This window comes from Helianthus annuus, chromosome 17, assembly GCF_002127325.2.
Source record: "Helianthus annuus cultivar XRQ/B chromosome 17, HanXRQr2.0-SUNRISE, whole genome shotgun sequence".
In the NCBI taxonomy this organism is placed as follows: Eukaryota; Viridiplantae; Streptophyta; class Magnoliopsida; order Asterales; family Asteraceae; genus Helianthus; species Helianthus annuus.
In genome coordinates, this window is record NC_035449.2 from 181,060,434 (window position 1) to 181,087,937 (window position 27,504).

The 27,504-nt window shown below is 35.8% G+C and overlaps 2 protein-coding genes and 1 long non-coding RNA gene across 3 annotated transcripts; 2 read left to right on the forward strand and 1 right to left on the reverse strand.

Annotated features, from left to right (window-relative positions):
• The first annotated feature begins 7,614 nt into the window (after positions 1 to 7,614).
• On the forward strand, positions 7,615 to 13,124 carry LOC110921437 (probable aquaporin NIP-type). Its single transcript, XM_022165761.2, has 4 exons — positions 7,615 to 7,962; positions 10,714 to 10,911; positions 10,992 to 11,053; positions 12,742 to 13,124. The coding sequence occupies exons 1-4, from the start codon at positions 7,615 to 7,617 to the stop codon at positions 12,953 to 12,955; spliced, it is 822 nt and encodes a 273-aa protein (XP_022021453.1). The 3' UTR covers positions 12,956 to 13,124.
• On the forward strand, positions 8,506 to 9,426 carry LOC110921439. The gene is made up of 2 exons (XR_002582408.2): positions 8,506 to 8,997; positions 9,088 to 9,426. It is a non-coding gene; the product is annotated as an uncharacterized LOC110921439 (long non-coding RNA).
• A 632-nt stretch (positions 13,125 to 13,756) lies between the features above and the next one.
• On the reverse strand, positions 13,757 to 16,690 carry LOC110921438 (chaperone protein DnaJ). The gene is made up of 5 exons (XM_022165762.2): positions 16,516 to 16,690; positions 16,272 to 16,359; positions 15,765 to 15,835; positions 15,584 to 15,640; positions 13,757 to 14,259 (listed from the first exon to the last, which is right to left on the reverse strand). The coding sequence occupies exons 1-5, from the start codon at positions 16,615 to 16,617 to the stop codon at positions 14,050 to 14,052; spliced, it is 528 nt and encodes a 175-aa protein (XP_022021454.1). The 5' UTR covers positions 16,618 to 16,690; the 3' UTR covers positions 13,757 to 14,049.
• Between the last annotated feature and the right edge of the window lie 10,814 nt (positions 16,691 to 27,504).

Here is a 27,504-nt window from a genome sequence, read left to right on the forward strand (position 1 = left end):
AGTTGTCGGAATAGAACTATTTGCCTAGATTTTGTCTGTAATAATTTGTTTACTGTTTGAGACATGGTATGGGACATGTTATTTTAAATTGAATAGTAATGATAATTGTTATGGAAACTTCTGGACAATCTGTTTCGCTCAGTGCCACGCCCCGATGTTTCCGCCATCGGTTGGGGTGTGACACAATGGTCATGCCACGTGGATCTAATCAACGTGCGCCAACTCTCTTCTCACCTAGAAGCACCAACGGTCGTGGCAGAGAAGACAAAACGAATATTCCTTGTTGTCGACCTCAAAGCCCAAGGCCCATCAGCCCATCTCCTTCTACACTACTCCGACTATAAATAGAGACCTTCTTCCACAGGTTTAGGATCCACTTCCTTGCTCTCTCACTCTTAATTACATACTTAATCCTTAGTACACATACTTATTCTCACACCGGAGAGTGGTTCATAGAAGAACCCCCATTTTCCCCTCCTCTTAACGAGCTTAACGGGGTGTTTAATGTTTTGCAGGAAGATTTCCACAACATCTCAGGCGAGGCAAAGAAGATTAATCTTATTTGTCGAGGCACAATCCCAAACTAATCACACGATTAGTTCCGTGTTTCTTCATTTGTTTAGACCACTTTTAGCACATCATAGGTTGAAAGAAAAACCATAAATGATATGTAATTATACCATATATATCTGATAGCAAAACCACAAAAACAATGTGCAAACATAATTTATATAACAATTTATGCTATTTTTATGATGATTATCTTTCTATACTAATAAACAAAAATCCTTTTTGAACACGTGTCATTCTCTGGTAATTTCTCACCTTTATTTTTTTATTTATCTCTTTTATTAAATAATAATAATAATATTAAGCATCAATTTAACTAAATTTATTTATCACCCTTTGATTAATTTGATTTTTCACTTCTAATTCAAAAGTTTTCATCTTTTGCAATTTAACCTCTTTAATTTTTTTACTTTCAACCCAAAGCTTTTCATCTTTCGCAATTTAATCTCAACACTTTTTTTTTACTTTCAACTTTAGTCTCTTATATACTTTTCATATTTCATAAGTTCTCCGTTTAACGCGTCATTCTAAATTTCCGAGTTAACACGTCGCAACGTGCGTGTGGGGTTCAACGTTTTTTCATCTATTTTTTCCTGTTTGACATGTCCGTCGCAGCGCGTCTATTTTTCCCGTTTGATAGGTCTATAGCAATGTGTGATTAATTATTTTTTTTATCGATTTTACACATAGGCTCGTGGTAATGTAAGAAACATTTGTCTTTCATCTAACATGATATATAACTAATGAATCCCCCGCCGCATTGCGGCGGGTGGTAATTCTAAATTTAAACAATTCGTATAGAAGATAATCTAATATTTTAAAATATTTATCAGATTTCAAAATTATTTATCCTGAAATTAACAAAAGATGTATGTTAAATATAAATTAATTAATATAATGTAATGGTTTATTTATTTTATTAAACTAAAGTAGTTAAGGGTAGAACCTATTTCAAAAATGTTTATAAGGGGTAAACAAAAATATTAATCAATGCTTATTGGTTCCATACTTTTATTTTCGTGTTCAACTCTCAACTCACACACGGTAATTACTATGTTTACGTGACATTTATAAGAACCATCACAGCAATCACCCCATCCATCGTATATCGAGTATATCCGTTAGTTTTTTTACAGATATAAATTTTTATTAGATTCATTCAACCCGTGTAATAAACGAGTTTTTTAAAGATATAACATTTTTATTTTTTACTATACAAAATTACATTTATGCAACTCGTGTAATACACGTGGTTTTTTAAAAATATAACTTTTTTTATTATGTAGTATATAAAACTAGATTTGTTCAATCTATATAGTACATAGGGTTTATAAAGATATAACGTTTTATTGTTTGGTATATAAAATTACATGTGATCAACCCGTATAACACATGAGGTTCTTAAAAATGTAACCTTCTTCATTATTTAATATATAAAATTAAATTTACTCAACCCGTACAATACACGGGGTTCTTAAAAATACAACATTTTTTTATTTTTTCATAAATAAAATTACATTTATTCAACACATGTAATAAAAGAGATTTTTAAATATATATTTTTTTATTATTTGATATATAAAATTACATTTATTCAAAACCCTTGTAATAAACGAGATTTTTAAAGATAAATATATATATGTTTATATTATTTAGTATATAAAATTACATTTATTCAACCCGTGTAATACACGGGGTTCTAACCTAGTGGTATAACATATAAAAAAACAGCGATAATCTATAAAAATCAAAGATAGAAATAAGACAAGCGTATAACCACGGTTAAAGAGACAATTTTTACAGCTTAAGTTATCTCTAATGCATCAATTTCTTTTAACCAAGCATTACATGCCAGCATGGGCGAATCCATGAGGTTTTTGGGGTTCCAAGAAATCCCATCGGTTTGGAAATAAATAGAAATAAATAGTGAAACCTTGTATGATTTGAAAAAAAATGATGATAATTGGTGCAAATCCTCCAATAGAAAACCTTGAAAAAAAATCATGGACCCTTCACTACACACCATATTCTCTTAGACCATCCGGTATGGTTCCAAAGGAACTATCCGCCACGTCACCGCCACGTGGGATAGTCCTAAAGGGGATGGACCTAAGGGGTGGGGGATGAACCCCTTTTATATATATGTATGTGTGTAGAGGTGTGTGTGGAAGAGTGGCTCGTCGCCACCGTCGGAATTTGGACGGAGGAGCCGGGGCAAGGACCGTCGCCGGAGTAGGGGGGTGGGGCGACGGGGCGGTGAGCAGAGCCGGGCCAGGGGGACGAGCCCCATACCCATCGGCCTTAAGAAACCTTCAATATTTAGATAAAAAAGAAAAAGAAAAAAAAAATTCTTTTATTTGATTATGTTTACCCACGCGTGCGTTGATATAATGATAATATTATAATTACATATTTGAAAGAACTTATGAAAACCATAAAGCAAATATGAATAGAAACAACCACAAAATCATCATAAAGTTTTGATGGCTTGGGGATTGAATGATGGGCTGAAAGCTGAATCAAAAAGTGTAGTTTTTATAATAAAATTACAAATCCAACTATGTAAAGTAATGTATTTTTTGGTAGTTTTTTTTAATGAAAAACATTGTCCATTATACAAGTTTTCTCTTTCTACATAACTTATAAAAATTTGATCATAAGCATAAAATCTAGACCTTCTTTCACAACATTTGAGGATTAGATTTTGGATAAAATGTCCATTAAGTTTATTCCTTATTTGTCCATAAATAGTCAATAGATTTTATATCTTTTTTTATTAAATATAACTATGACCAAGGGAATAAATTGTCTCTATCCATGACTGACAGTAATATTCTGCTATGTTGACGGTGATCCATCTGTGAAGCATCCATTGGTAATCCGTCGATTATCCGTCAGTAAAGCCTTCATGTAGATTGTCATATTGATGGTCGAATGTTTGAGAGCCGTATGTAGACATTGTTTTACTATCGACTCTGTTCGAAAGCAAAGTTACGAGTACCCCGCCTCCATGATCACCGTGCTCAACCCTTTCTATGCAATTCAACTCCCCACTAAAAGGTTAGCTTTGTGCATCATAATGTTAGTTTTGTGATACATAAGCAATGAAGTAAGAACAATGCATTGGAAAGTTAAAAGCCATGAAGATGTACATCAAATAAAAAAGCTATTCTTTGTGTATCATAATATTAATTTAGTGATACACAAGCAATGAAGTGAGAATAATGCATTCAAAAGTTAAAAGTCATAAAGCAAACATAGAAAAGATAGGCATGGTGTAGTGGTGTACCATAATGTTAAATTTAGTGTAGTAGAATGATGCTTTTGTGTATCTAAAGATAAAGCATCGGTTAACACATTGATGCACAACTATTGACCCCCTTATGCACAATTATTGGTATAGTGATATGCAACTTGTGATGCATAACTATTATAACAATGATGCAAAACTCAAGTGAGAATAACCCATTAACACATTTATACATAAGTGATTTACAAGTTTATGATATTGGTACACCATTTATAACCATGATACATAAATATGTACATATATATACATACTTCATTACAACCATTGATACATGTATAACTAACATACAAAATTTTACAACATTGATAGGCAAAACACAAAAGTGCCCAAACATGGTTGTTGAAATCACTTTCTCACACTTTCTTCTAAATGAATTATGTTTCCCCCTTTGTGTACCTTTGATAACGATATGATAGTGAAACCTAGTGTTTCATGCGTGTAGAGATAATATTGAACATGCCTTCCACTTTCTTTAAGAGAGTGTCACATGGAAGATGTAACGTGTTCGGTTTGTTTTTCTTCGTTGGTTGGCGAAGGCGTAACAAACCAAGTATAGTTGCCTAGTTGGGTCAACTCCAATGCGTCAACAAGTCATATTAGCTAGTATTATCAGCGTGCTGCTAGACACAAAGATGCACATATATCGTGTATATTGATATTGTACCCTAGTATTATCAGTACGATGCTATAAACAAAGATAAACAAAGTTAGAAAAGACACTTTATAAGAAAATGAGTTACGTGTCATTTACGTCTCTATGGTTTGTCCGCTTTTGCCATTCAGGAACAATTTTCAAAATTGTTCAATTTTCCTCTCTAACATTCTCAAAACGAGCCATTGCAGGCCAAAAAACTAACCCGAGTAAAAAACTCAGTCAGCTTAGGGACGAAAATGACATTTTGTTCTATATTTTTTAGACTGATATGACACGTTTTGAGAATGTCATAGAGGACCTGGAATGGCAAAAGCGGACAAACCACATGTACATAAATTATAGCAAAAGATTGAGAGATAGAAAGCAAATGTGTAGGCAATAAATACATAGTTGAAGTTCTAGAGAGAAGTCACTTTCCATGTAGGGTGAACGACGGACATGGTGGCATGGGTGGTGGCCGGAGGGACCATTGTGGTGGTGTAATTTGACAATGACGCCTACAAAGAACAAAACACCTCCAGCTTTGTATTTCCACTTTTAGTAGAAGTAAATAATCACATTTGTATTTAAAATTCACATATGGGTGAAAACTAATTCAATTTAAACAATTTTTTTTATATAATTTTATCAAACCTTTGGTTGTATATGTATAACCGTTTGCCTTACTCTCTTTTGAATTCGTCACTATGTTTGCTAAACATTACGTATGACATGGCAAAGCTTGAAAATTTTCACGGGGGGGTCGGAAGTCACCGAACCTAATATTTGGGGGGGTCGAAAACGTATATACCTAAAAAATTCTATACGAAATCTACATATATAACGCTACTGAATGAAAAGTTCGGAGGGTCGAACCCCCCCCCCCCCCCACTTGAAAGTTGCGCCCCTGACGTATGAGTGCATTATCTTGTTCTTTGTTTTTCAGTAAAGATTTACTTTCAAATAGAAACGCTGAGAATCGTATAAATACCTCTATATTTTTAAGCATGTAACACATACATCGGGTATATAACTGTTACTATTTTATAAACTCTCATCATATTTACAAACATCATAAGTAAAATTGTTGTGTATTAAACGCGCTTTAAGGAAATTTATGGACTTCCAAAATCAGTTGGAAATTGTGTAGATTTTGTTATTAGATCGGCTAATTCCATAGTTTAATTATAATGTGTAAATTTTGTTATTAGATCGGCTAATTCCATAGTTCAGTTATAGAAAGAGCAAGGCCGGTTTTGGGCATGTGCGAGAGGTGCCGACGCACAGGGTCCAAAACATCCAGGGGCCCAAAGTTGTTTAAAAACAAATATTATAAAACATATATATAGACTTTTTGTAGATTAAAATAAACAAACTCAAATGTAGCTCAGTGGATACGGAAATAGTCTGAGACTCTGAGAGTGGGCAATTCTAGGTCCGAATCCTGCTTCTTTTATTTTGGCAACTTCATATTCTGTTTTTGTTTGGGGCTTTGGGCCTCAAGGGGCTAATTTCAGCCTTCTCCACGCAGCAACTTTTGCTAGCTTATTTTTTAGTTTATTTTTTATATTAACATCTAAATTTGGGTGTCCACAAATTTGCACCTTCTTTTATTTTTCTTCTCATTTAACTATTTACAGAATAAACTTTACATATTTTCTTGTTTAAATATTTAGGTTTTTTATTTCGCATATAACCATTTACCAAATAAACTTAGAAGAACTCAATATTTAGGCCATGTTTGGCTTAGCTTTTCAGGAGTGACTTATGACTTTTTGGAAAAGTTAGGATGGAGTGACTTTTTGGAAAAGTTATTTTTCCCCTCACATACACCCTCAATCCCAAACAGGTCAATTAGTTGTTTCAAAAAGCTTAGCCAAACATGCCCTTAGTTCTATTAATTTTATTTGTATACAAATGTCCGTATTTTCAAACTAATTTGGATATGTTTACACATATTACACTTGTTTTTACTACACTACTTTTGTTTTGTTTATTTTTCTTTAACAATTATCGTCGTATTGTGATTTTTTTATATATGATTGATGAGTTTATATAATAAGGAGAGGGCCTATTTTTTTGTCTCGCACGAGGCCCAAAAGTTTTTTATCATTTTCGTGGACGGCCCTGAGAAAGAGTTTCTTTAATAAATAGAAAAATTCAACCTGGTTGACTATGGCTAGAGTACTTAATTTTAACAGCGAATTTCTTTTACCCTTGTTATCTATGGGACTTAAGTCTTAGGCCTATCCCTCAGATTGTTTAAAAGTTTTGACTTTGTCATTGGACCATCACCTCATTGATACTATAACTAGAGTATAGACAGGTACTATAACTAGAGTATAGACATGAAAACTCAAAGCCCATGAATAACCTATAAATTAAATTCGGTCCATTGTTGGATGATGGGCCTCTATCGGTGCAAATATTATTACGGCCCATTTCAGGTAATTAAATATATTGGCTCTTTTTATCTTTGAGACCATTCATATTATTGAGAGATCCATTGTGCTTTCTTACAAGTTAGAATAGAATGCTATACAAGCCGAAGTTGACTACTATTATAAGTTATGCAATAGATTTTAACCCAAATCTATTTGAGTCGGTAAAGGGGTTAAATTCCTGTAACCAAAAACTCGAATAACCCAAACCCCGAATAACAACCTTAGTTGTGGTTGTGGTTAGTGGTGAAGCTTGAGATTTCCGACTCGGTGGTGGAAGTCACCATACCTAAAAATTTCTATAAAACCGGGGGGGGGGGGGGGTTGAAAATTTATATCCCCAAAAAATTCTATATGAAAACTACATACTCTCCACTATTGAGCAAAAAGTTCGGGAGAGGGGGGGGGGGTCAACCGCCCCCTCCCGTCCCTTAAAAGCTTCGCCCATGGTTGTGGTTGTTAGTTGTATGAGGATTTGCTTACTATATATGGAAACCCTAGATAACATCCACTAAAGATCTCAAAACTTGCATAACCACCATTATTTACGCAAGAAAAATCATTTTTAACCACAATAAGATTTCAAACCCCTCCTTTATTCTCATTTTCCGTTATTCGATGGTCGCGAAGCTCGCGACCAGACTCGAATTACGCGAAAAATGTCATCTAAAGATCATGGCAGCGATCTCGAAGAAAGTAGGTCAACCAAAGGCCAATCACCAAGAAGAAAATATGAAGGTTCAATCTTTTGTTCTTCGCCCGAGGTTGTTGTCCTCAGCCAAAAAGTGTTTGCGGAAACCGTCGGGACATATTTCTTGATATTCATAGGTTGTGGTGCATTTGTTGTCGACAAACAATTTGGGTCGGTAACGTTTCCTGGAATGTGTGTCGCGTGGGGTTTGATTATCATGGTCATGGTGTACGCGGTCGGGCATATATCCGGGGCTCATTTTAACCCTGCGGTCACCATCACATTTGCTATCTTTCGACATTTCCCTTACTCGCAGGCATGATTAATTTCGAGTAATGAATACATATGTGCACAAGGAATTATATCAAAATTAATAAAACAACCATTTTTCATCGTTAAAGTGGTCACAAAAAAGTCCCAAATGAGCTTTTACGGCTGTTTTACTACCACATTATTTTTGCGATCAGTTTTCCGACAAGCTTATTTTATTTTTTAAACTTTTGCAACCTAATTATATGTTATTTTTTTATAAATTTAAGATCGATTTTGCTAACAACCTTTTAAGACCACATTGTTATTATTATTATTATTAGGCTAAATTGCACTTTTCGTCCTTTATGTTTGAACGTTTCGACAGCCGATGTCCTTTAACTTTAAAAGTTACACTCTATGTCCTTTATGTTTACACTTGTCTACAGGCGGTGCTCTTTTGCACTAACCAAGTTAAATTTTATGGTTAAGTTGTGCATGTGCGTCGCACACGAGGGCAAATTGGTCCTTTTACCCCCATTAACTTAATTGGATTACAAATAAAAAAAAACAATATATATCATATGGATCCTGACCTTTTGAACTTCAAGCCATCATCATCACCACCGATTAGACTTCAAGCCATCATCACAACTAGTCTTCAAGCCACCCTCATCATCTGGTTGGACTTTAAGCCATCATAAACATGGACACCCGATCTGGTCCTTAAACCTTAGTTGACACCATCGTCATCTGAACCACAAAACCCTAGGCGCCACCATCATCGTCGGTCGGACTTCAAGCCACCGCCACCAGCACCGACCTCCACCACCTAAAACCACCGCACCACCATTACCGCCTGACCACCACCATCTCATGGATCTGAAGACGAAAATAAAAAAAAAAACAAAATTTGTATACATGAACACAACCATCGTCATGGATCTTGGATCTGGACTCAAATCAAAAACGAAATTTGAAGAGGTTTAAGGGTTTCTGATTTGAGGTCGAGACTTTTCAAAATTGGGTTTTTAATTTGAAGTTTAGGGTTTTCAGATTTGGGGTTTTCAAGTGTAGGGCTTTTCATATTTTCTGATTTCAGGTTAGTAATCTTGTTTATGAATTAGTGTTTTTAATCCGGTTGGTTAAGTTCATCCCGTCTCCCTTTTTAAGCGGCTCTCCCTCTCTCTAGAAAATATGCAGATTGTGTGTGTGTTTTTTTGGAGATAGATTGAAGGTATTGTGGGGTGCTGAGCTTTCTGATGGTAATGGTGCTCAGATTTGATGGTAATGGTGCTCAGATTTGATGGCGGTGGTGATAGGTTGTGAGGGGGTCGTGGTGGTGATGTTGATTTTATGGTCTTTTGATGTGGATTAGGTTATTATTTTTTAAAAAATGTATGAATTTTTGGGTTCATATTCGTCGTGTTCTTGATGTTCTTCAGTTTTCCGGAAAAAATACATTTAAAAGATGTTGATTTAAAAGATGTTAGTCTTTGTTAATCATAAAATGTTGTGATGATGTTGATTTTATGGTCGTTTGATGTGGATTAGGTTATTAATTTTTAAAAACTGTATGAATTTTTGGGTTCATATTCGTTGTGTTCTTGATGTTCTTCAGTTTTCCGGCAAAAAAGTACATTTTTTGGAGTCCAAATGATTTTTCCGGTTGTTATTGCGGCGGAGCTATGGTGGAACTGAAAAGGACGAAATTGCCCCCCACATGTTTTGCACATGAGCAGACTTAACAAAAAAATTAACTAAGTTATGGAGAAAGGACGCCGCCTGTTGACAAGTGTAAACTTAAAGGACATAGAGTGTAATTTTTAAAGTTAAAGGACAGCGCCTGTCGAAACGTTCAAACATAAAGGACGAAAAGTGCAATTTTGCCTTATTATTTGAGTTAACTATCATTTTCGTATCTGTGGTTTGTTCACTTTTGTCATTTCAAGCCAATTTTCAAAAATGCACCATTTTCCTCCCTAACATACTGGAAACATGCCACTTCAATCCAAAAATTAAAACTCAGTTAAGTCAGACATGTTAAATGAATGGTATTATTGTCAATTCATAAAATAAGGTATAAAATAAGGTGAAAATAAAAGATATATGAATTGACAATAATACCCTTCATTTAACCTGATTGAATTAAATTGGTTTTAATTTTTGAACTGAAGTGACGTTTCAAGTATGTTAGGGAGGAAACTGGTGCATTTTTGAAAATTGGTCTGAAATGGTAAAAGTGAACAAACCACAGGGACAAAAATGGCAGTTAACTCTTATTATTATTATTATTATTATTATTATTATTATTATTATTATTATTATTATTATATTTTGTTAAATTGCAATCGATTTAAAGAAAAATGCCCCAAATATTTCTTGTTTTATGTATTTAAATTTTGCGACTGGGCTTGGTTTCGGTACTGGTACCGGTACCAAAAAAAACCTATCCCGAAACTCACCAAATATGGGTACCGTTACCGGTACAAAAAATGCTCAGTATGGTACGGTATTTGAAGGTAAAATTCGCCAAATACGGTACTACACCGAAACGGTACCGATCCTGAAAGCGTAAAAAAGTGGGTACCGAAATTTGATTAGTACGGTACCATTCGGTACCGATACCGGTATTTTTGAAATGCTCATCCCTAATTTAGACTTTAGGCCAACTTTATCTATATGACTAAATTAGTGACCATATTGTCGACCAACTTGGTTGCGGTCGCTAGATTTACTACCGTTTCAAGTTCAGTCGTTTTTACTCAGAGATTTTATTTGACGTACTTTTATTTATTTATTTATTTTGTAAATACAGGTACCTTCATATATATCAGCACAATTGCTAGGATCTATTCTTGCAAGCGGCACATTGTGCCTGTTATTTGATGTTGAGCAAAAACACTTTTTTGGGACCTTACCAACGGGTTCAAACGTTCGTTCGCTTGTTCTTGAGATCATAATATCTTTCCTCCTGATGTTTGTGATATCTGGCGTCGCGACAGATAACCGAGCGGTTAATTTAGCTTTTCTAGATATAAATTTTCTAACGTTTTGTTTTCTTAATCTAATTTCACCATTTATATTTGTGTTTAGACAGGAGAATTGGCTGGAATCGCCATAGGAATGACTATACTTATGAATGTGCTTTTGGCAGGGTATTCTCTTTTTCATGATAAAGGTTAACATATAGAACGTTAGATGATAAAACCATTAAACTAATGACATAATTTAGCAACGAAAAAATGGTCATAGACTTAGTGACGGGTTTGCGATTGGAAACTGTCGCAGACAGTGAACAAAGAATAAGTTGAAATTAATAATAGTTACCGGTAGCAAAGTGGTTGTTAAAGAAAGAAATAGAAATAATGGATTTTAATAATCACAACTATTAGCCGTTGGCGAGCAACAATCCCAACTTAAAATATAACCACTGATGGTTCCATCTTTTCACATATTGTAAACCAATGGACCTTTAATAACAGAACATTAATTTATTTTTGTCCCCTTTTTCTTTTCTGTTAGCTTTGCAATATGAGAAAAAATGGGACCATCGCTGGTTATTTTTTAAGTTGCGACCATTGTCGGCCAACGACTAATAGTTGAGATTATTAAAATCCATTATCCCTTAAAGAAATAACAAAAACTAATTTTCGGTTTAATACTAGAATAAAAAGTGAATTATAATTAAAACTATTTTTTCCTGCAAAAAAGTTAAAAAAAATAGAATAAGAATTAAATCAAATTTAAAATGCATCTACCTGTCACGAAATAGTCGGAAACAGAATGAAAAAAAAAAAAGAAAATAAAATTACTAAAATTAACATTCGCTAGTAAAAGCTGGAATAAAACATAGATGTAAACTAAAAATAATTGGTGGTCACAAATAGGTCGAAAAAACAATTCATGAGCAAATAAATTAACATTTAGAATTAAAAAGTGGTTGCATAGACCAAGTTTGTTGTCGCAAAACCTGATGTAATATTACTTCGGATGCAAAAAGTATCGTAAAACATATTAGCAACAAAAGTCTGCGACAGATAGTACTTGTCGCAAACTGATCTAGGGCTGTCCAAAAAGCTCGCGGCTCAGAGTTCGCTCGGATTTAGCTCGGAAAAAGCTCGCTCGATATGGCTCGGTTTGAAAGTGAGCCGAGCCGGCTCGGCTCGGTTAGAAAGTGAGCCTAGCTCGGCTCGGCTTGTGACGAGCCAAATTGGCTCGGTTTGGCTCACTTGGTAGCTTGGCTCGGCTTAGCTCGAATTATTTTACTTATAATATATTTTATTTTTATATACATATAATATATTACAAAAAAGTGATTATTATTTACATGTATTTAGGCTTGTAATTTGATAAATATGACATATTTAAAGATTGATTGTCGTGCTAATGAACAAATATTGTATTTACTTGAAATATAAAACTTATTTTGCGTTGTTGAACGTGATTTTGGCTTGTAATGTATTAGGTTGAACTTATTTTGAATGTGTTCTTTTGAAGTATTGAATAATATTTTAGAATATTGAAATTTGAGAGCTATGTATTAATTTTTATTTTTAAAATCGAGCCAAACCAAGCCGAGCCGAGTCAGCTCGGTTTAAAACCAAGCTGAGCCCGAGCTTAGATTTTCAGCTCGGTTTCAAATCCAAGCCAGCTCGGTTTATAATCGAGCCGAGCCTGAGCTTGCCCTAGCTCGGCTCGGCTCATGAACAGCCCTAAACTGATCACAAATACCCGACTTGTACTAGTAATACAACTATTTAATTCAAGACCTATATAAAAATTTTCATGTATTTGTTTGTGCATACATGCTCACATTCTTGATAGAAATTATATTATGTTGCAGGCAGGTATCGGGGGCGTCAATGAACCCCGCGAGGAGCCTTGGCCCGGCAATAGTCATGCACGAGTACAAGGGAATATGGATTTACATAGTTGGCCCGTTGGTGGGCACAATTGCGGGCGGATTTGCTTATAATTTGATTAGATACACGGATAAACCTCTCAATGAGATAGCGAAATCATCGACACTTTTAAGAAGTTTTACGAGTCATCGATGATGTTTGGTTTATAGTTAGTGTCTAGGGCATTGTATACTATTCGATTGTGTTGTTGGGTTGATTAATAGCATCCCATCTAAATACTTGGATTAAGAATATTGTAGAAAGCATGAAGGGTCAAGAGTCATAGGATAAATTACAAGCCATAGGTTGAAGTGTGTTATGAACATGAGTGATTTTTTTTAGAGTATTGTATACTTAAGAAAATTTATTAAAAGTATTTTTTTTAGAAATATGGTAACAAGGATAGTTTCTTTAACATCAATTCCTATATTTTCTAAGACAAATACACCTGCGCCTTTCAAGATTTGAACTCCTAATTTTTTAGTTGTAAAGTACACCGCTTACCATCAGGATGTCCCCTTAAGAATGGTAACCGCGTTAGTATAATATAACAAGAACTACCACAAGATTAGAGCTAAAATTTTAAAAACTTTAAAAACGTTGTAAGAGCAAGAAGTAGAGAATTATATCTTATGAAAGTGTATACATGAGGTGCATTTTCTCTTCTACATTAAACTAGTATTTATACTACAAAAAATTAACTATTTGGTAGACAAGTTTAACTATTTGATGGACAAGTAGTATAATACATTATCTATAAGTTTGACAAAAGGTTTATCCACTTGCTTGATAGATCTAGAGGAATCGTCTGGGGTTGTATTTTGCAAGCATAGATGGCACATGTGTGCAACTCAAAATGTGTTTTATGTTTGACATGGAGAAGGGTGTGCCTATGTTTTTATCAATTTTCATAATATATTAGTATATAAGGTGTTATGTAATAAGCTATTCATCATATTAGTCTAAAACTTATAATATTAATACTATAAAATAGATTACAAATCATATCCTTACATGTGAAGAAGGAAAGAAAAACTCAAAAAAAAACATATCATTTTGGTGTTGCAGTATCAAATGATGATTATTTGCAACACTTGTGTAACGAACAAATTCACTTTATTAACATCACTCATCCCCTCTTATCACATCATCATCCTGATTCCCGACTCGGGTCAAGTCGCGGTCATTTTTGTTCCGACTGTTTAGCATAGGAGGCAGTGGTTCAGGTCCATGCCGCGATTGTCCAGTTTCTATACGCACTCGGTTTCTTGCATACCCGTTCCCGAAAATGGGTTCGTGTTGATTCGTGCTCGTTTCGAACTTCTTGGATCATCATTCAAAGTGAACATTTGTTGTGACCAAAGTTCATTGTCATCATCAAAACAAGAACCAGAATAGTTGAAACTTTTTGCCATTTCCCAAAACATGTTTTGTATTTCACCAAAACTGTAGATTTTCTCCTGTGAAATATACATATTTTAGATATTGTTAGTATGTAAATCTATAAAAACGTAAATTGTTTTCAAGATGGATGATGGAAATCAAAACTAGGATACTGGACCACTAACTGTAGTATAGTTGACAAAACCGGCCTGATAGGGTGAGCGTACCGCCATTCAAAAAGCTTGTGGCTCGCTCAAAAAGGCACGTTTGTAAACGAGCCGAGCCAGCTCATTTTGTGATTGAGCCAAGAAAAAACCTCGTTTGTAAACAAGCCGAACCAAGCCAAGCCAGGCCGACTGTTTAGTGATCGAGCCTAGCTCGAGCTAAGGCTGGCTCGCATGATAACTTGCTTGTTAGCTCTTTTAAATTAATCACCAATTTTCTATAGGTAATATTAACAATAATAATATAAAAAAGATATTTAAAAAATAAAAATGCTACATATAATATTAATATTTTGAATCTGCCTCCCGATCTTTAGAAAATATTAAAAAAAAAAAAACAAAAATAGTATAACTATGTATGTTAACAAAAAAAAAAAAAAAAAAAAAAAAAAAAAAACAAAACAAAACAAAAAAAAAAAATAAAAAAAACAAAAAACAAAAACAAAAATAGTATAACTGTGTATGTTAACAAAATATCTTATCTTTCTTCTATATTAAATTAAAAAAATAGTTTATGTTAACAAAATATCTTATCTTTCTACCATATTAAAAAAATAGTTTATGTTAACAAAATATCTTATTGGCTCAGCTCTTCTATACCAATATATACTATCAATATGTATAGATACTCTCCAAGGCTTTATAGCCTAATGGCATCTTGGTGGTGGGTTAAGGTTTTGAGACCAATAGGTCCTGAGTTCGATTCCCATAAAGGGGGTTTTCCCATGTTTATTGGGTTTCCTCCTGAATTGGTGTGACATTATGCCTAGTGGAGATGGATATGATCGGGTAGTTCCTCTGGTGACACGATGATACTCCAGTGGTCCGTCAGTGATCCAAATTTACCGTTCCAAAAAAAATAAAAAAATGTATAGATACTATCAATATGGTAGTAAAATAACAAACCATGAGTTAACTCGAGCCTTTTATGAAGCTCGAGAAAATAAACTAACTGAGCTGGTTGGTTTTACCGGGTTAGCTGTTTAAAAGTTCGGTCCAGTTTTGATGGTTTTACCCGCTTAAACTGCTTATTCATAATTATAAATTATTACTAAACAGATTTAAAATGGTAATGGTTTACACGACCTGTTTCAAGTATAAACAAAACCGAACTATAAAACCGTCAAAAGAGAACCATGAATCAAACCATTAGTATCTAAACAAGTATAATTTATACCTCTTTCTTAACATTTTTCATCAAGGATGACATCTCTTGCATAAAATCAGCAAAACCCTGATAAGAAAACAAAACATATTAACAAATCATCATCATAAAAGTTTATAAAAAAAGAAACAAAAATTAGCAAAACCCTAATCAAGAACATAAACAGAGTACAATCATGAACATGACAAATTACCTCATCTTCTTCTTCCAAAGGATCATACAACCCAACATCATAAGCCGATCTCTTTTTCCGATCCGACAACACTATTCCACCACACAAAGATGAGTCACATATTTCATCAAACACTTTATAAGCATAAAACAACCCTTAGACTACCAGGAGTGGACAAGAATTTGGACGTTTTTTGCCCCCAACAACCCCAAACGCCCCATATACCGCCCCTTTGGGCGTCTTTTTCAAATTTTTGGTCCCAGGCGTTCTTAAATCCATGCCTTCCTTCAATTTTTGACCAATCACCACACACCTTCCCAATCTTTGTCCAATAACATTTTCTACGGTTTTTTTGTTTAATTTTTTAAACTCCTTTTAATATAATGTCCCACCATGCCCACATCCCCACTACACCTATTTTAGAAGAAGAAAAAAAGAAAAAAAAAACGTCCCATAATGCCTCATTGCTGAGTGGACTGTTGGGATGTCTTTCACTACATATGGTCTTGAAACCAAACCAAGACTTACCCGAATACGCTTCTTGAATCTGCTGAAACTTCCGCTTAGCATTCCCCAAAAACTCCGGATTCATCGTCCACTTATCCGGATGCCATTGCTACACACCACAAACCCAAACCCACAATCAATAACATATTCTTAAACCAAACCAAAAACCAAAAGCTACACACCACAAACCCAAACCCACAATCAATAACATATTCTTAAACCAAACCAAACCAAAAACATATGGAAAACTTGAACAGAACATTACCATTGCAAGCTTTCGATACGCCCGCCTGATATCTTCATCAGAAGATTCAACAGACACTCCCAGAACATCGTAATACGAAGGATGTTCTTGATTCAACTCCATCTTTGTGTTATTTTTTTATTTTAAATCGCAATGTTACCGATAATAAATAGTGAACGGTGGATTGTTATATAGAACTCGACCCATGATTCTGAGTCGGTTTATTGAAAGTGGGCCTATGTGAATTTGATAAATTTCTATCAACATCCGGAAAATATCTTGGGTTGATATTTTTTTGCATGGTTGAAGATGATGTGTAGAATGTTCTTGAAAGGTGATAAATAAATATAGCTTGTTACGTGTGGGGTTGGGTTCTCAACTTGGTAACATGGCACTAGAAGTTTCTTTATTCACCCTTTGATTTGATGTATGTATCAAGGGTTTTTTTTTTTATTTATTTTTTAATAGGGTGGTTATGGCGTCGTAGATGACTAGTAAACAGTATTGTAAGAATCGCTAGACATTAGTTGACGTGTAGGGTAGAGACTAAGGATTAGTCGGGATTAAACAGATTGGAGATTTTTATATGTAATCTTCAGTTTTATATATAAACACATTTTTATGTGTAATTTTTTTAGCAAGACAAGTTTTAATCTTTCGGCTTATTTTTTTAAGTAGACAACATTAATCACAGAAATTTACAAGGTTTGACTGAAAAATGGCCGAAATTTGTCTAGAAGTGTCGGTTTTTGACCGATTAGGACTGCCTAGGGTCGTTGTTGATCGTTTAGTGTTTAACCGGTGACTAATGGGATGTTAGTCGGGATTTTCATAACCCTGCCAATAAGTATGATATAATGCTGGTTTTTTGTTTGTGGAACTGATCTCGAGTGTATCGGGTTGTGTTGCGTGTATGATATTTTTACAAGCCTGCCAATAAGAATGTCTTTTTGACTCAAAGAAAATATTTTCTACAATTTTAAGAACTCAACGTGTGTAGTTGAAGTTTCATTAATGAACTTATATTACAATCGGATATAGTAAATGGGGAAAAAGCTACACGTCGATAATTTTGGTATGATATTTATGCACACATGGTCTTTATTTATGCACACATGGTCTTTATCAATAATCTTGTTTTATTCCTACTAACTTCATGATCTTTGTCATTACACGAAAATACTTAAATTTTTGAATTGTCATATTTAACTTTCTTAATAAACGGGTCATGTTCGTATTAACATGCTCTATTAAAGTATATGTCATGTTCATGATAACATGTTTAACCACATTAACTAAACTTGTGGCCACTACCCTGTTTATGACCCTTATAATTCATATTTTATGATCCACCAACCTATCTAATACGTTTACAACTTGATTACTAGTCAACCCATATTTTGATAAATAGGTTAAACATGCTATGTCATGTTCAGTTTGCATGAATTTAGTTATGCGGGTTAGGTACTTAGGATAACGTTTCTTACACAAATATATTTATAAGTTTATACAAACCCTTGAAGTTGTTAATCAACCACGATGAACCTCCTATTCGATTCCAAACCTACAAATATTGGTTTAGTAGGTGCTCCTGTTTGTTTTTCGTAAGGATGACAATGAGGTGATACCCGATTATAAAAGTTTGTCCTAAACTCGACTCAAAATACGTCAGGTATTCATTTGTTATTGAGTATACTCGTGGGTTTTGGGTAAAAACCGTTAGTTTATTTTAAAAAAAAACATATTTGGTACACTGACCTAAAACTCGTCGGATATCTATCGGATAACAATTAATCAATTACGTTTCGCAAATTGTGTATTAGAATAAAACATCGTTCAAATTAGAATAACTTATTCAAAAATAACCCTTGATTTTAAGTAAAAAATTAATCAGAATGGATCATACATTTTAGTCTCTTTGAGGACACGATAAGGATTAAATTAGTCATACACATCCGAAATATCAAAAACTCAATATGCAAGCTTTTTGGCGTTTAATTAAATTATAAGAAAAAGTATAATTCAATAAATAAAAGTAAAATGCTTGGATGGTCCCTGTGATTTTGTAAAGTAACATCTATAGTCTCCAACTTTTGAAAATTAAACTAGTGGTCCCTGTGGTTCACAGTTTACTCGGATAGTCCCTAGAGAGAATGGGATTAGTTTTCTCCGTTAAGTCCATCTGAAATTACTTATTTACCCTTTGTTTTATTAAAATATAAGAAAAAATTCACACACATTCACTGTCTCTAAAACACACAAACTCTGACTCTCTCTACTCTCTCTCTTTCTCGAGAAAACCACCACCACCTACCGCCACCAGCACCACTACCTGCCACCACCACCCACTCCCACACCACCACCACCACCCACACACCACAACCACCATCACAACCTTCGATTCCGACAAATCTGATGTTAACCAAAATAAATGATTCCGACGAATCTGATGTTGGTCTCGTTTCAAGGTACACTGGAGTTTAGTTCGACGGTAAGGGTTTAAGCTTGAAAGAGATTTGAATCGAATGTGTGAAGAGGTAGGAGTTGATGATGGCTACGAGGTGGAGTTGGTAGGAGCGGTCAGTCGTGTCGATGGCGATTGGCGACGGTGGAGTGGATGGAGGATGGACGGCTGCTTCAGATAATGTAAATGTGCAATTATGTGAGTGCAAAATGTATATAACTTGTTTGTATAACATCTGTGTTTGTCTGTAAATTTGTGAATTTGGGGTTTTGATACGGTGGTTGTGGTTGTCGAGTGAAGGCGGTGGTTGTGGTGGTCGAATGATGGCAGTGGTGGTGAGGGTGTCGCAGATGAATGTGGTGGTGGTGTGGGTGTTTGTAAGTAAAGATGAGGGAGATGACGGAGAAGAACGAGGTAGTTCTGGTGGTCGAGTGAAGGCGGTGGTAGGTTTAGGTTGGAGGTGGTGCGGCGGTGGCGGGATCAGGTTGGAGGTGGTGCGGCAATGGTGGGTTCAGGGTGGCGGTGGAGGTAGGTAGTTATGGTGGAGGTGGGTGGCTGTGGTGATGGTGGCCAGTTGTATATAAGGGGGTGTGAATAAGGTGGGCCCACACTTTTTATAATCCATTTTGGTTTTTTATTTTTTATTTTTTATAGGAGGAGTAAATAAGTAATTTCAGATGGACTTAACAAAGAAAACTAACCTCCATCCACTCCAGGGACTATCCGAGTAACAAACTGTCGAACCACAGGGACCACCGGTGTAATTTCCAAAAGCTTGGGATTATAGGTGTTACTTTACAAAACCACAGGGACCATCCGGGCATTTTACTCCAATAAATAATAAAAAATAAAAAATATATAATATAATATACAAATAAAAATATAGTAATCTAGTATGAATGGTAGTTTATAGGCTTTCACCAATGATCTTTTGGCCTAGTGGTTAAGGGGGAGATGGAAAATTTTACTTCTCTTGAAGGTCCTGGATTCAAATCCAGGCAAAGGGTGATTTTAGTACTAACTTGATGATGTTGAAAATATTTCAATCAAACAGTAAATTAATATAAACTTTATTAATTACTGAGTTATCAGCCAAACCAGTTTGTTCCAACTTGAGCAAACTGATTAAAGAAAGGTAGAAGGAGACTGTCCCGTTATCAGACGAATTTAAAGAACACGCAAAAACTAAAACCAACCTGGCGATTGAGAAAGAAGATCCTTGAACTGCACAGATGATTCCTGTCCTTAAAGGATTTTACGCGCTCGTATTGTTGTGAGCTGCAGCGTAAACTCCCAGGATTTAATGCAGAACTGATCTGGTATTCCAACAACAATGGAAACCAGAAAAAACGCAGAAGCTGGAGAAGAAACTGGATCACACAAAAGTGGGAGGAGGCTGCGAAAATTAAGTGTTTAGAATGGGTAGCAGGAGGCTTTTATTTATAGGCTGTGAATATTACACCAAAGAATGAGAAAAACGGGGAGTGGGATAACCATCCAGAACCAAATTCGGTTGCTGGAGATATCCCATACGAATTCGAATTACTAGAGATAATGAGATAACCCCCACTGTTTCGAATTCACCTATATCTCCTTATCTCATTCGATCCACATATCTGACACACCTGAACCGGACCCTAGCTAAAAATAAATGCTCCTCAGCTCCTCGCGACCGTGTGAAGTGCAAAGTGCGCCTCAAACGCGCCCATTCGCGCCTCAAACGCGACCATTCGCGAACTCATGGCTCGGCTCGGCTCGGCGCGCGTGTGGGCTTTATCCACTTCTCAACCCATTTATCACTTTGGTAGCCCATAAGGAGTAATCCCTTATAAACCACTCAAACTTCACTCCCTCCACCAATGTATGTGGGATGGAGGAAACATACCAACTTGTATGTTCCTCTTTAATATTTCCAACAATCCCCCACCAAGTTGGAATGTTTCCTTTCACTTAGACTGATGACGTCACTAGGTGTCACGAAGATTAAACCCAATTTATGTTGATAAACAAGAAGAGACAGATTTGATGGTGTCCTATGGAATTAAACCATTAACCTGATAGCCCCCTTCGGTTTACCCCCACACATCACCAGCTGACTTTGCCTTCTCACTGAGCGCGAATATGGTCGTGCGCTATAAATCCTTTTCATGACCCTTTTAGAAGATAAACCACTAATCTTCACTTGAGGCGGCACCACCCTAGATCATATAGGCGAAGTTTTACATCATCCACGTTGCTTGGATGCCTCCAAAACTTTGTTAGGAGCATAAGCTCACCCTTGTTCTCGGCAACGACGTACTATCATACCTCACATGGATCTATCAAATTTGATAGTACCTTCTATCGTTAAGTGACTTCGTTTTTACCCTTTAAACTTGAGAAAAAGGAGCACTAAGTTCAAGTTGGATTTCCATCACTAACGATTCTATTGTGGTTTTAGACCCATGTCTCTCACGGTATTCACAACCAAATCTCTCGTCAGAGGTTTAGTAAACGGATCTGCCAAGTTCCTACTCGTCTTGACATAGACAACCTTGATGGTACCACTTTCAAGCAGTTGTCTCACATAATTGTGCCGAAGACCTATGTGTCTTGACCTCCCATTATACACTGCGTTGTATACTTTAGATGGTGTGGCCTCACTATCACAATACATGGGAATTGACGTCATCGGAACATCCCACAGACGGATGTCAGTAAGTAGATCTCTAATCCACTCCGCTTCCTTACCAGCCGCAGCTAGTGCTTTGAACTCAGCTTCCATAGTTGAGTGGGCAATACACATCTGTTTCTTGCTTGCCCAAGAAATTGCTCCTGCTAGAGTGTAAATCCACCCACTTGCAGATTTTGGTGTGATCAATCCAGCTTGCATCAGAATAACCTTCGAGTATTCTGGAAGAAGACTTGTATGTCAGTTCTAAGTTATTGGTCCTTTTCAGGTATCCAAGTACTCTACCCACTGCCTTCCAGTGTTCTGTCCTTGGATTGACAGTATACTGACTCAGTTTGCTTACAACAAAAGCAACGTCAGGACGAGTGCAATGCGTTGCATACATCATACTTCCAATAGCACTCGCATATTCCAGTTGAGTCGCTGCTCTTCCAGAGTTCACTTTAAGTTTCACACTTGGATCAAACGGGGTATTAAACTCTTTAATAGTTAAGTGTTGAAACTTAGTCAGAATCTTCTCTATGTAATGAGATTGACTTAGAGAAATCTGACTTCCAGTTATTTTCACCTTGATCCCAAGAATGGTATCAACTTCTCCTAGATCTTTCATCTCAAAGTTCGAGAACAAATATTTCTTAGTTTCAGAAATACCTTCAAGGTGAGTGCCAATGATCAACATATCATCAACATAGAGACAAATCACGACTGTATAACCGGGTTCGCATTTAGTATAAATACATCTGTCAGCACTATTGTGTCGAAACCCGAAAGCAGTCACAGTGGTATCAAATCTCTCATGCCACTGTTTAGGAGCTTGCTTCAAACCATATAGAGATTTAATAAGTCTACACACTTTGTTCTCTTGTCCGGGTATCACAAACCCTTCTGGTTGCTCCAAATAAATCTCCTCATTTAGATACCCATTTAGAAATGCAGTCTTTACATCCATTTGATGGATGTATAGCCCTTTCAAAGCAGACACCGCTATTAGAGTTCTAATAGAACTAATTCTAGCCACAGGTGCATAGGTATCAAAATAGTCGATCCCTTCTCTCTGCCTATACCCTTTAGCAACTAATCTCGCTTTATATGCAGAGATGGATCCATCTGGATGATACTTCCTTTTGAAAATCCATTTGGATCCAATAGGTTTCTTTCCCTTGGGTAGATCAGCTAACCCCAAGTTCCATTTCCCATAATGGAATCCATTTCATCATTGACTGCCTCCTTCCACAAAGGAGCATCTCTTGATGACATTGCTTCGCTGAAAGTTTTAGGATCATCATCCAAATTTACAGCGAAAATGACCTCTCTCGTCACTTTCTTTTGAGTTCCCTCAACCAGGTAAGAAAAGAAATCATCTCCACAACTTTTCTCTTTTCTAACTCTAGTACTTTTTCTCGGTTCTTCAACTATTGGTGAAGGTTGGACTCTTTTTCCAGAAGTACTAGAAGCTGTGGTGCAATTTGAGTTTTCATCATCTCCAAAAAACCTGTTCTCAAAGAATTCCATATCTCTGGATTCTATAATTATACCTGATTCGTCATCCAACAATCGGTAAGACTTACTATGCGAAGCATATCCAATGAATACACTCTTGAAAGCTCGTTCTCCCAGTTTGAGTGTCTTTGGATCAGGTACGCGATAGTAGGCAAGACAACCCCAAACCCTCAAATGCTCTAGGTTTGGTTTTCTTCCTTTCCACAACTCATATGGGCTCGTAGGTATCACACGACTAGTGATCCTATTGTGAACATAACATGCGGTCAACAAAGCTTCTCCCCGCATATTACAAGGTAGACCCGATTGTTTTAACATACAGTTAACCATCTCTACCAAGGTTCGGTTCTTTCTCTCAGCCAAACCATTTTGTTGGGGAGTATACGGTGCAGTTCTCTCATGTATGATGCCTTCCTCTTCGCAGAATGCATCAATCTTTCGGTTAAAGTATTCTCTGCCTCTGTCCGAGCGAAGAATTTTAATGCGTTTCTCTCGTTGTTTCTCAACCTCAGCCTTATATATTTTAAACATCTCAAAAGTTTCGTCTTTTGAATGCAACAAATAAACATATAAGTATCGGCTCGAGTCATCGCAGAAAGTGATAAAGTATCTCTTACCCCCACGAGTAAGAACTCCATTCAGTTCACAAATATCTGAATGAATTAGTTCTAGTAGTGATGTATTGTGTTTATGGACACTTGGAAAAGGTTTCTTTGTGAATTTTGATTTCACACAAGTTTCGCATTTTTCAAAGTCTTTATCTTTTAATTTTAATAAACCTTTAGTTTGCATTTTTTTCAACGTTTTTAATATTTGTATGAGCTAAACGTTTATGTCATAAAGAAATTGAACAAGCGATATAGTCAGAAGACATAATTTCATTTAATTCAAAACCAATTGCATTACATTCACCAAAACTAGTACTATCACTACCACTACCACTATCACTATCACTTTCATTCCCAAACCCATCAATCACAGAAACGCCCCTTCATCCGAGTCTACTTCTTCATCAATCCCATCTTCAGCTAAGTCAAGACGATACATTCCACCCATGTTCTTTGCTTGACCCACATAGATGTCATTTTAGAGAAAACTTCACACGGAGATTCTTGAGAACCAGCTTGTAACCATTCCGATCAAACTTATCAGCAGAAACAAGACCCTTGGTGATACCAGGAACATGCAACACGTCCTAAAGGGTAACCACTTGACCATCTTTAAAGTTTAGTCGCACTATGCCTTTACCACGAACTTCTACACGATGTCCATCAGCACATATCACAACTGTTCCTTGAGGAACAGGACCATAAGTAAGAAACGAGCCACGATTCCCACAAACATAAACAGTGGCCCCAGAATCCAAAAACCATCCTCTACATGCCACAATACGTGTATATTGAGAAAGCATGTTAAACTCTCCAAGACCCACATTGGCCACTAGATTGGTGACTTTCTCAACATCAATAGCACTTGTAGAACCAACCGTAGATCCAGATTTCCTTTGAGAGCACTCTCGTGCATAATGCCCGGTTTCTCCACAAACATGAGATTTACCAGACCTCTTTGGTTGATGGTTGTTAGTGTGTTGTGACTTCTTGAATTCCTTTTTCTTTGGTGCTGTAAACTTCTTATTCTTTGATGCCCCTTTTCCGTTTTGACCAGATCCTCCAGCAACATGATTCACACTCGATCCGACTTTACTTCTTTTGTCCCTGTTGCGCGTTTCCTCCTCAATTCGGAGGTGCTTCAATAGTTCGTCCAAAGAGTAGTCCTCAGACTTTTGCATCATTCTCTTTGAGAAATCTTTCCAATTAGGAGGCAGTTTTGCAATAATGACCCCTACTTGAAATATTTCTGGCAGCGGAATAGAAAGTGCGGTCAATTTGTTAACAAGAACTTGGAGTTCATGCACTTGCTCCAGGATTGACTTGTCATCGACCATTTGAAAGTCTAAGTACTTGGAAATAAGGTATTTGTTAGTACCTTCTTCATGAGCCTTGTACTTATCTTCCAAAACTTTCCATAATTCTCTAGCACCTTTTACCGGCGCGTACAAGTCATAGAGACGACCCGAAAGAGAATTTTTGATGTGGCCAAGGCAAAGATCTTCAGCTTCCTTACGGACAACTCTTTGCTTTGCCAAATCTTGATTCGGGACCTCTCCTGCCTCAAGAGGAGGGTCTTTAGGGATTTCAGGCAAGTCTGGATCAAGGATTTAGTAGAGTTTCAGCACAACTAGCATGAACTTAACCTTGTCCACCCAACGGGTATAGTTCTGACCATCGAATCTGTCCAACTTGATAAACTCTTGATTCATGAATCTCAGATTGGCTGTTGGTAGTTCAGAGTCCATTAATACTGTTGATTAAACACAAATAAAATCCTTTAAGATTGTTGAAAATATTTCAATCAAACAGTAAATTAATATAAACTTATTAGTTACTGAGTTATCAGTCAAACTAGTTTGTTCCAACTTGAGCAAACTGATTAAAGAAAGGTAGAAGGAGACTGTCCCGTTATCGGACGAATTTAAAGAACACACAAAAATTAAAACCAACCTGACGATTGAGAAAGAAGATCCTTGAATTGCACGGATGATTCCGGTCCTTAAAGGATTTTACGTGCTCGTATTGCTGTGAGCTGCAACGTAAACTCCCGGGATTTAATGCAGAACTGATCTGATATTCCAACAGCAATGGAAACCAGAAAAAACGCAGAAAGTGGGAGGAGGCTGCAAAGTGCGCCTCAAACGCACCCATTCGCAGGCTCGCGGCTCGGCTCCGCTCAGCGCGCGTGTGGGCTTTATCCACTTCTCAACCCATTTATCACTTTGGTGGCCCATAAGGAGTAATCCCTTATAAACCACTCAAACTTCACTCCCTCCACCAATGTGGGATGGAGGAAACATACCAACTTGTAGGGGTGTTCAAAACTATCCGTATCCGAAAATCCGATCCGAAATATCCGAATCCGAAATATCCGAAAAATCGGATATCTGAAATTTTGGATATCCGAAATTCGGATATCCGAATTTTTCGGATTCGGATTCGGATAGTGATTTTCAAAATTTTCGGATATTTCGGATATCCGAAATATCCGAAAATTTAATTTTCATTTTTTTTCGGATATCCGAATATCCGAAAATATCCGAAATATCCGAAAAATATCCGAAAATATCCGAAATATCAGAAAAATATCCGAAAATATCCGAAAACTTATATACGGATATCCGAAACTATCCAAAATATCTGTTTCCGAATATGAAGAGAATTATAAAAAAATAAAAATTAAATAAAAAGTTGGATTTTTGGATATCCGAATTACTATCCGAATCCGTATCCGAAATTTCGGATATCCGAATTCCGGATATCCGAAATTTCGGATACGGATTCGGATATTGAAATCTGGTATCCGAAAATTTCGGATATCCGAAATTCGGATATCCGAATTTTCGGATATCCGGTTTTGAACACCCCTACCAGCTTGTATGTTTCTCTTTAATATTTCCAACAGATAATGCTAACATACTAACTACTAACCCAGTTAGCAACTTCCTAACCGTACGTCATTGAAAAAAAAGTTTATAGACTTTCTTTGATGAACAAATGTCAACGAAACATATAACAAAAATTTTGTAACCTAATGCAAATAGTATATAAAGTCGTTACAACAAAAGAAAAATAGATTATTATATATGCATATCTAAAATATCTATACACACATCGATAGTTATAACTTGTATTACGAATATCAAAATTTTTTTTAAAAAAAATCTGTGTTTAGGCCAATTTAGGATTATTATACACTAATTGAGGTGAATCAAGTATAGTGATGACCAGAATCTGTGAATTTTAATTTAAAAGTTTAAACACCTTGCATAAGAAATTTAGGTTAATTAGATCCTTGTTTATTCATGTGTTCAGTTCCATTGTTGTACACTATGATCATATCATTATTATTGAACACGATTAACATAGTTGAAAAAAAATTAGATCAAATATAAAATAATGTATGAGTTGTTAAGCTAATATAAGCTAGATAGAGAAAGTTGACAGAAAAACATTAGTGTATTGTGAAATGTGTTTATTATATATTACAAGTTGTTATAATAATGAATATGGTTAAGTATCTATGCTAGCTTATGTAAGAGAAAGGTTACTAATAAGTAATTTTTGACTAAACATAAAAATCGATCATGTGTAACATTGCACCTCAAGTCAAGAGAAACTAACTAGTTTAGTTCTGAGCATGACGTTGAAGTTTAGAATTTCAACCAAAAAGGGCTAGTAGCAATAAAAATATAATTACTAATAGGCCCAATACTAATAGTAGTTTCCTTTTCAACTTAGAAGAACCAACTTGGGGCCGATTA